Source organism: Salvelinus sp. IW2-2015, linkage group LG4q.1:29 (genome assembly GCF_002910315.2).
Source record: "Salvelinus sp. IW2-2015 linkage group LG4q.1:29, ASM291031v2, whole genome shotgun sequence".
NCBI classification, from domain to species: Eukaryota; Metazoa; Chordata; class Actinopteri; order Salmoniformes; family Salmonidae; genus Salvelinus; species Salvelinus sp. IW2-2015.
In genome coordinates, this window is record NC_036842.1 from 85649437 (window position 1) to 85659821 (window position 10385).

The window sequence follows — 10385 nt, forward strand, 5'->3', positions numbered from 1 at the left end:
TGCATAGGTCTAATATGGGGGGGCCTATATAGAGTGTGGCCAGGGTTTGCTTGGGGTGATCTTAGCTGGTTGGGGTGTGGCTGGTGATGCTGTGGTCTGGGTGTAGGTCCTATTGGCATGGGTTTTCTCGGTGCTCCTCCTCTTCTTCTATGGTATATTTAAGCAATAAGGCACGAAGGGGTGTGGTATATGACTAATATACCACAGCTAAGAGCTGTTCTTTARGCACGACGCAACGCAGAGTGCCTGGATACAGCCATTAGTCGTGGTATATTGGCCATACACCACAAACCCAGGAGGTGCCTTATTGCTATTATAAACTGCTCATCGACGTAATTAGAGCAGTAAAAATAAATGTTTTGTCATATCCGTGGTATACGGTCTGATATACAACGGCTGTCAGCCAATCAGCATTCAGGGCTCGAACCACCCAATTTATAATGGCAATTACACAATTGTATGTGCATCCTGCCACCTACTTGGCGGGATGGAAACAGGATTCCCCCCAAAAACTGAACTACTAAAAAACGACCCCCCCAAAAATTATACAGTAGCAGTCAAAACTTTGGACACACCTACTCATTCAAGGGCTTTTCATTATTTTTACTATTTTCTACATTGTAGAATAATAGGGAAGACATCAACACTATGAAATAACACATATGGAATCATGTAGTAACCAAAAAAGTGTTAAACAAATCAAAATATGTTTCTTCAATGTAGCCAACATTTGCCTTGATGACAGCTTTGCACACTTTTGGCATTCTCTCAACCAGCTTCACCTGGAATGCTTTTCCAACAATATTGAAGGAGTTCCCACATATGCTGAGCACTTGTTGGCTGCTTTTCCTTCACTCTGCGGTCCAACTCATCCCTAACCATCTCAATTGGGTAGAGATCGGGTGATTGCGGAGACCAAGTCATCTGATGCAGCACTCCATCACTCTCCTTCTTGGTCAAATAGCCCTTACACAGCCTGGAGGTGTGTTTTGGGTCATTGTCCTGTTGAAAAACAAATGATAGTCCCACTAAGCACAAACCAGATGGGATGGCGTATCGCTGCAGAATGCTGTGGTAGTCATGCTGGTTAACTGTGCCTTGAATTCTAAATACATCCCTGACAGTGTCACCAGAAAAGCACCCATCACACCTCCTCCTCCATGCTTCACGGTTGGAACCACACATGCAGAGATCACCCGTTCACTGACTCTGTGTCTCAAAAAGACACAGCGGTTGGAACCAAATCAGACGAAAGGACAGATTTCCACCGGTCTAATGTCTATTGCTCGTGTTTCTTGGTCCAAGCAAGTCTCTTCTGTGTCTGTTACTTGAACTCTGTGAAGCATTTATTTGGGCTGAAATTTCTGAGGCTGGTAACTCTAGCGCTTGATGGTTTTTGCGACTGAACTTGAAGAAACTTTCATTCCGGAGTCGCCTCTTCACTGTTGACYTTGAGACTGGTGTTTTGCAGGTACTATTTAATGAAGCTGCCAGTTGAGGACTTGTGAGGTGTCTGTTTCTCAAACTAGACACCCTAATTWAAAAAWATATATATATATTTCACCTTTATTTAACCAGGTAAGCTAGTTGAGAACAAGTTCTCATTTACAACTGCGACCTGGCCAAGATAAAGCAAAGCAGTGCGACAGAAACAACAACACAGAGTTGGAATAAACAAGCGTACAGTCAATAACACAATAGAAAAAAAAGAAAGTCTATATACAGTGTGTGTAAATTGCATGAGGAGGTAAGGCAATAAATAGGCCATAGTAGCAAAGTAATTACAATTTAGCAGATTAATGTACTTGTCCTCTTGCTCAGTTGTACACCTGGGCCTCCCACTCCTCTTTCTATTCTGGTTAGAGCCAGTTTGCGCTGTTCTGTGAAGGGAGTAGCACACAGCGTTATACGAGATCTTCAGTTTCTTGGCAATTTCTAGCATGGAATAGCCTTCATTTCTCAGAACAAGAATAGACTGTCGAGTTTCAGAAGAAAGTTATTTGTTTCTGGTCATTTTGAGCCTGTAATCGAACCCACAAATGCTGATACTCCAGATACTCAACTAGTCTAAAGAAGACCAGTTTTATTGCTTCTTTAATCAGCACAAAAGTTTTCAGCTGTGCTAACATAATTGCAAAAGGGTTTTCTATTGATCAATTAGCCTTTTAAAATGATAAACTTGGATTAGCTAACACAACGTGCCATTGGAACGCAGGAGTGATGGTTTCTGATAATGGGCCTCTGTACGCCTATGTAGATATCCCATTAAAAATCAGCCGTTCCCAGCTACAATAGTCATTTACAACATTAACAATGTCAATACTGTATTTTTTATCAATTTTATGTTATTTTAATGGACAAAAAATGTGCTCAAACTTTTGAACGGTAGTGTATATATATATWATTTTTTTGTTTTAAATCAAACAGCTCTTCTGTTAAAAAAAATTAAAAATTAAAGATCTGATCCCTACACAGGCTCAAGGGGAACCTGGGAGTGCGGGTCTTCCGGCACCATTACCACTTGCAAGTCTTCTGTTGTAAAATCCTTGAGTCCCAAAAACWTTTCTGCTGCAGCCACAATAATGTCTAGTTTCTTTGACTTCTTTGAGACTTATGCTGTACAGTTTATAACTGTGGCAATGAATGCAACAAATCCACCTTTTTAACACACAGGGTATCTTTTGTTTGGCAGCAAACATTTACTACAGGCTGTGGTGTATCCAGTACCATCTCTTCACTGGCATCACTTGTATCCTCAATTATTTTGATTGCCTCCGCATAGGAGATTCGATTGACCGCTCTAACTTTTGCTACCTCAATATCCTTACCTCTTACAGGGTACTCCAGGAACTCATGATCATGATCCCCACCACAATTGCAACACTGTCGCCCTTCTACACACCGTTCTTCAGTATACTCTGTTCGTCTGCACACACTTGAAACATGGCCAAATCCTTTACAATTCTTACACTGCAATGGTTTGGGGACGAAAGCTCTTACGGCATATCTTACATAACCAAGCCTCACATGCGTAGGTAATTGGTATTTATCAAAAAACAACAGGACCGACAGACTTTCTTATTTTTTTCCATTCACCCAGCAGGTCAGACGCTGGGCACCAACCCCATCAGGAATTATCTTCAGGTATTCAACCTGAACATCCATCGTCACCCCTGAGATGACTCCTTTGACGGGTGCTCTACTCCAAAGTTCAAAACACAAAACTTCTGTTGTCCGGATTCTTTTGAGGCCCACTGCAATCTTTCTCTGCTCGTCATAAATATAATTAATCAAAATAAGACCACTCCTGGTAACTCTGACAGACTACACTTTTTCAAGTGCATACAACATTTTCGACACCTCATATAGGTTTCCTACATATGCATCCTTACTCAACAACCGCATCCCAACAAGAAGCGATTCATTATCATTTACACACGTATCCTCCACTCCAATTTTAGACAATTTCCTTTTTGTACCAGTTTTTGATATAACTGTTGTCCATTCAGAACATTTGTCTTCACCAAATGTACTCAACATGCTGCTTCATTCGAACTGATCAACTACCTCTGCCGTCTTCTGGATCCGAACCTTCCTCTTCTTTTCTGCTCAAACGCCACTRTTGGGAGGTAGACTGATCGAAAGTTTTTTTGTTATGCATTTTAGTTAACCCTAACCCTTTAACTAACCTTAACCTAATTATCCTGTTCTCCTAAACCTGCTATGAAAAGTCAATTTTGACAAAAGCTGTATCCCTTCTAGACAAAACTCAGTAGACTGGAGGTAGGTGCGTTTCCAAAATTTACATTATAGTCATTTAGCAGACTTACAGTTGTGAGTGGATATACTTTTGTGCTTTTCCCCTGTACTGGTCCCCCGTGGGAATCATACCCACAACCCTGGCGCTGCAAGAACCATACTCTACCAACTGAGCCACACAGGAGTTTAACATCACTGAAGCTGCAAGAAAACAATACATATGCTTAAAATATAAACAAAATAGACTTCAGTCTAAATGTTATCTATTACATTTGATGTTATTGAATATTTCCACTACTATTTATTCATATCTGTTTTTGGCCYTGCCAATACAATTATTTAGGTGGTTAAATATAGTTTTTAAATCAGTAATAATACCCAGCCTTATAGCCACAGCTCTACGATCAGATTACCTATCCTAAATCCTACCCTTTACTGTGAGGGAGTAACATACAAAAATGATCGTAGAYCAGTGTCTAGTGGTAACTTCCTCTCCAATCTGAGCGCTGCAGAGAGATGAATCTTCGATCGATTGGTCGAGTCTGAGTTTTATACCACACMGCGTGGAAACGAGCTCGTGGAACATTTAGTATTCAAAGTCACAGCTTACTGAAAAACAAACCTTATTGCAGTCACTCAGAAGACGGACATATAGTTTAGTGTCAACAGTAACGTCACCAGAATCTCCAATTGAAATGGCAAATGACAACGCGAAACTCTCCAAAAACCTCTTGCGTATGAAGGTAAGAAATGCATGCTAACTACAATAGTTAGTTATCATACTAGCCGCTAGAAATGTTGCAACTGCTAGTAGGCACGTTGTTAAACCTCAGAGACGGATAGAGCTGTTGATGGATGGTAAAAGTGGCATCCAACTAAAACCATATCCGATCTAGCTAGCTAGCCAAGTAACCTAGCTAACTTGGCTTGGGCCTAACTATGTTGGCTAACTTGCTTGGTTTGTCAGCTGGGACATCTTMGTCAACACACTTTTCGTAAATTAACTAGATTAATCTTGTGTTGTGTAGCTAGGTCAGACCTATGGCTATGGGTTCTCTCCAATACCATTTAATTTGTAAGTGATTCATAAGACACCCTGTTGAAGTTACTCAGCAATGTCTCAGCAACTCTGATGCAGTGTAGAAGGTCCTGTACGTCTTGTACTGTACTTCTACAATTGCCATTCTGTCTACTAGTTCATGCAAAGAGGCCTGGATGCAGATACAAAGAAGCAACTGGAAGAAGAGGAGAGGCGGATCATCAGTGATGAGCATTGGTATCTGGACCTGCCAGAACTGAAAGCTAAAGAGTATGACACCTTTCACTGTCCACCTGCACATATTGGAGTAATTACATAAGGATGTAGACTAGTTTGAGTACACACAACTGCCAACCTTTTCTAATGTCCAGCAACATACCATCGGACATTGGAGATAGATGACAGTCTTCTCTCTAGTGTCCTCGGCTCAAATGTTGGCATATTTTATATTGTTCTTCCGGTCTTTGGTTAGGAATTTCATCATAGAAGAAAGAAGTTTTGGGCCTTGTGAAGACCTGAAGTATGGACGAATGTCATTCAAGGGGTTCAATACAGAAGTAGAGGTACTTATTAATTTACAATCACACCTTTTTAAGGTTTATCAAAGTAAGACTAGATACATTTAAATGTGATGTGACTGTTTCATTGGTGTAAATGTATTTTCTCCATCCAGAAACTAATGATCGTGATGAACGCTCCAAATGAGGAAGAGTTGGAAGAGGAGGAAATTAGCAGAATGGAGACTGATATCACAGATGAAGACATGGCTAGAAGGTAGGAAACAACCCAAGTTTTTTTTATTTTGACGTGATTTCAAACTGTTTTGTTACATCGCTGCCTGATTAACTTTTTTCTCTCTACCTTGTAGGTACGAGAGCTTAGTGGGAAGCATGAAGAAGAAGTTTGCTAAGAAGCGGGAGAGGTCTGCGGTTGAGGATGTTAATCAAAATGCAACTGAGACACAAACAAAAAGAGGTTTTTTGAAGCCTCAGGACTGAGGGCATGCTTTTTATTTAAATGAAGTATGTCAGGACTGTACAATGTTTTTATGTGCAACAATTTTTKTTTTATTTTTACTGCTGTGTTTTCATGAACCGTAGGTAACTTCCAAAGATGTTACAGACATATATTTTAAAGTTGAATGGATGTTATATATCCTCTTTTTAAAGTATATTTCTTCAAGATGCATTGAGGGTTATGAACACAGGAAATGAAGCCCACATCCTTGTACCATGGACAAGGGTATAGTTTAATTAAAACTGTTACCCAATGTGGTGGCTTGTCTTGTTTTCTGTGAGAAATTGACAAAAACATACTAAATTCAAACAATAACAAGGGTTTTCAATTTCCTTGCTTATGAAGCTGCCAAAAAAGTACAAAGCCCACAGTCACATTTCTCTGCCAACCAAGCATGAGGGAAGATGGAGAGATACTAATCTATGGAAGCATTCCCGTAAACAACCTTGGGAAAGAATAGCCCGACATCACATATCTTACATGTTATCAAGTCTTCGAACCCACTGAGCCTCCTGCCTGGAGCCCAGCTGGCAGACTGCTATTGAACTGAAACAGACTTGTAATAATGATGTCATAGAACCGTGTGGGGCAGAGGCGGTGGAGGCAGGGAATGAGCCAGGCAGACTGGCCAGGGGTGTAGATGGGTCTGGGGGCCACTGACATCAGGGCGTGGCACATGTCATCTAGCACGGGACGCAGGTCCTCTGAGGACATGACGGCCATCTTGGCAAAGCGTGTCTGGAGAGAGGAGATGTAGGCCTCGCCGTAGTCCTTCCGGACATCCTGGGATAGAGAGGTGAAGATCTCCTGTTGGTAGCGGCTCCAGTCATCACTGCTACCGAAGATATCTGTGTTTTCAACCAAATGATAGACAAGTCTGTTTGTTGATTAAGTAAATCAAAAGGGGGAAAASAATGTTTATTGAAAGGTACAGTAGACTTAGCGATACAAAGTAAACAGCAGTAGAGTGTCAATTTCCTCAACAACTAAGAGCGCTGAAGAGCGGTGCTGAACTTCTTCGCTGTCTCAGGTCATAGCATTTTCATTTTAAACTGTCATAACTGAATAATCATTATTTATTATACATACTTGTCCTGAAGCCTGCAGGTTGAATTGTGGATACATTGACGCCCCATCTGGCCAACTCTAGTCGCATCACTCCAGAGAAGGTGTTCAGGGCTGCTTTGGATGCTCCATAGGCCACAAACCCAGGAACGGGCACATCACCTGCACAAACAGATTTTAGGTTTATCATCAGGAAAGGGTTAGGATTAACCTTGAGCACAGAGTTGCAAGTCAAGCTGGCTACGGGTAGAAGATTAGTTATATTTACAGTTTCCTCACTTAATAAAGGCTGTCTGAGTAGAAGTGGGGGTTCTTGGCCAACTGTACTTGGTTGGAAATTGCATTGTTGTCATAAGTGGGATAGTAGCCAGTATAACTTGCGAGTGACTGCTCAAGGTCAACCCTAACCCTTTTATTTTGACAATAACCAATAAACAGTCCAGATATGTTACCTGCCATGCTGCAGACGTTGACGAGCCTGCCTCTGGAGTGTCGGAGCAGTGGAAGAAACACCTGAGAGACCTCTACTGCAGCAAGGAAGTTCACTGCCAAGCAGTTCCTGTATACTCTCACAGGAAGAATCTCTCCATCTGCCACATAGCCCAGGACTCCCGCATTATTCACAATCCCCCAAAGACCTGAGAGTCAAAGAGAGTGTGGACTTGAGACATTCCATGTCATGTGCATTATAGCATTATTTTTATCAGAAAAGGATCACTTCTTTCTCCTTACATGTTAAGTTTGGTGCCTTTTCCAATGACATCTATTGGTGCTTTTCCACTGAGACTTACCCCACCAGTGTTTTATGTTAATGTAAGCTCTAATGTTATGGTGTTTCCATTAGGAGTGTGACACTAAAGACTTGTGGCGGGCAGATCAACAACCTCTGCATCATGCAAGACTTTCTTTGTGAGAAGGTGTTAAAGTTCAGTTAGCCATTGTTACGTACAGTCAGTAGCCATGAAGGGATGCATCTGGTCAACAACAATATCCAAATACGCTGTGGTGTTCAAGCGTTGCTTAATTGGTATCAAGGGACCTAACGTGTGCCAGTACAAAATTCCCTACACTACCGCCACCAGCCTGTACCGTTGACACCAGGTAGGATGGGGCAATGGACTCTGCCATCAGAATGACGCAACAGGAACCAGGATTCGTCATGACCAGGCAATGTTTTTCCACTCCTCAATTGTCCAGTGTTGGTGATCACGTGCCCACTAGTGCTGCTGCTTCTTATTTTTAGCTGATAGGAGTGGAACCCAGTGTGGTCGTCTGCTGCAATAGCCCATCTGTGACAAAGACTGACAAGTTGTGCGTTCCGAGATGCTGTTCTGCACACCACTGTTGTACTACACCGTTATTTGCCTGTTTGTGGCCTACCTATAAGCTTGCACAATTCTAGCCTTTCTCCTTTGACCGCTCATCAACTAGCTGTTTTTGCCCACAAGACTGCCACTGACTGGATGTTTTTTGTATGTCGCACCATTCTCGTTAAACCCTAGACACTCGTGCGTGAAAAGCCTTGGAGGCTTGCCGTTTGAGATACTGGAACCGGCGTGCCTGGCACCAACGATAATACCACGCTCAAAGTCGCTTAGGTCACTCGTTTTGCCATTTGTAACGTTCAATTGAAGAGTAACTGAATGCCTCGATGCCTGTCTGCCTGCTTTATATAGCAAGCCATGGCCATTTGACTTACTGTCTGTAGGATCAAACCATTTTCGTGAACTGGGTGGTGTATGTAATAAACTGGCCAGAGTGGGCATTGCCTCGGTTCCACGTCCAGTCTGCCGGAGCCATGGCCCAGTGAGACAAGGGTGCTGGCACGCATATATGGAAACAGAAAAGTCTGCCTTTTGGGTTCAACACTGGGGTACATCCTTAGTGGAAATGCACCTTATGTGTCCTCAGCGCCTTATAGTTCTTGTAGTGAACAACACGTTACCTGCGTCCCCAACCTGAGTGCAAATGTAGTGGTGAGCCCGCTCTATCTGCGCAGCGTCTGTCACATCCAGCTGAAGGACTTGCAGCCCCTCAGACCCCAGTCTCTTCAGCTCCAGTGCTCCTGGGCTGGTCTCATCCAAAACCCCAGCAAACACAGTCACTCCCAAGTCACTAATCCTTCTCGCTAGGGCATGACCAAAACCTGTATCACAACCTGTTCATGTTGAAGAGAAACAAATAAATGAGACACCAGGGCATACTGTACCAATGTTCATGTGTACTTCATTCATGAGTACACAAAGCACTCAGCAGTATTGAAACCACATTCAATAACATTGTACAGAAGATTTAATGGGCCCCACGTCATGACTATGTTATGAATAGACTAGTATCAGTCATGTTTTGTTGACAGTGGTTGGTATGATAGTGTCAGTGTATGGCACCGATATACCCACATCACCTACCTGTAATCAGCACAGCTCTTCCATGCATCGTCAGCATGTCCACTCGTCTGCCCAGAACCACATAGCACAACCAGAGGCTGCAGGTCAGAAAGAGCAGACTGCGGTAGCCTGGAAGGGCCAAAAAGCACAGAGGCCCCCCAAGAGCCAAAAGTGCAAAGGTCCAGTATTCCCTATCATGACTCCCTCTCGCCTTAGTTATAATTGCCCCAATGTATAGGGCTGTAACTATTGTATACAGAGAAGAGAAATACCAGAATTCAATGTCAACGCTCTCCATTCTATCCACTGGCAGGTTGGTCTTGCTCTTACTTTCCTGATATCACTGAGGTATCAATATCCTGTCCCCTTTGTTGGATATCCCCTTGGCTCTTTGACATGTGCATATCAAGTGTATCCTCAACTGAAAAACCCAAGCATTCTGTCTATAACCTTTTAAGAAACATTAACCCCACCCCTCGGTCACTGCCAGCCGACACCGCCAATCAAGAGTGCTGTTACATTAGTGCATGTGGAAACAGGCATGGCTCTGAATGAAACCTGTTCCAAACCAGACATCGGGGGTGTATTCATTAGTTTCTTATTGGACAAGTTTGGGTGAGCCCCTCCTCGTCTTGGCCCATTTGCTAGTTTGGTTTCTGGTGAATACATCCCAGAAGTGTGATAACAGACAAAGCCTACTGTCCTGTTCTTATCATAACATCAGCAGGTGTGTCTGTTCCAGTTCACTCACCACTGATAATGGAGGTATTTATACTCACCTGAGGGGCTATACAAAACTTATGGCTTGCTATTTTTTTTCCAAAATGTATCTGACGGTGCTGTTACTATTGCTGGGTCGGGGCTACAATCTATTTCAAGTATAAAACATGTCATTGAAAAAAATTACGCTCTCTAAATTCTTTCTCAAAACATCTTGTCAAGACAAACTCATTAAACCTAAATATTTAAATATCTACTGAAATAACATTACATATGTAGTTGGTTTGCCATTAAATGATGTAGGCCTTACTTTTAAACAGATAGGACGTTGCTTCAGAAAATCATTCTCATGTGTACGTAGCATATAAAACCTCAATTACTCAAAATTAACAACACAC

General features: G+C 42.3%; 2 protein-coding genes across 2 annotated transcripts; one reads left to right on the top strand and one right to left on the bottom strand.

The window, feature by feature from the left end:
• Positions 1–4270: 4270 nt before the first annotated feature.
• Positions 4271–6072, top strand: mphosph6 (M-phase phosphoprotein 6). The gene is made up of 5 exons (XM_023985985.2): positions 4271–4502; positions 4956–5068; positions 5271–5361; positions 5472–5572; positions 5667–6072. Exons 1-5 carry the CDS (start codon positions 4455–4457, stop codon positions 5794–5796), a joined length of 483 nt encoding a protein of 160 aa, XP_023841753.1. The 5' UTR covers positions 4271–4454; the 3' UTR covers positions 5797–6072.
• hsd17b2 (hydroxysteroid (17-beta) dehydrogenase 2) lies at positions 5772–9753 on the bottom strand. Its single transcript, XM_023985983.2, has 5 exons — positions 9289–9753; positions 8826–9038; positions 7333–7518; positions 6905–7042; positions 5772–6663 (listed from the first exon to the last, which is right to left on the bottom strand). The coding sequence occupies exons 1-5, from the start codon at positions 9563–9565 to the stop codon at positions 6302–6304; spliced, it is 1176 nt and encodes a 391-aa protein (XP_023841751.1). The 5' UTR covers positions 9566–9753; the 3' UTR covers positions 5772–6301.
• Positions 9754–10385: the final 632 nt, after the last annotated feature.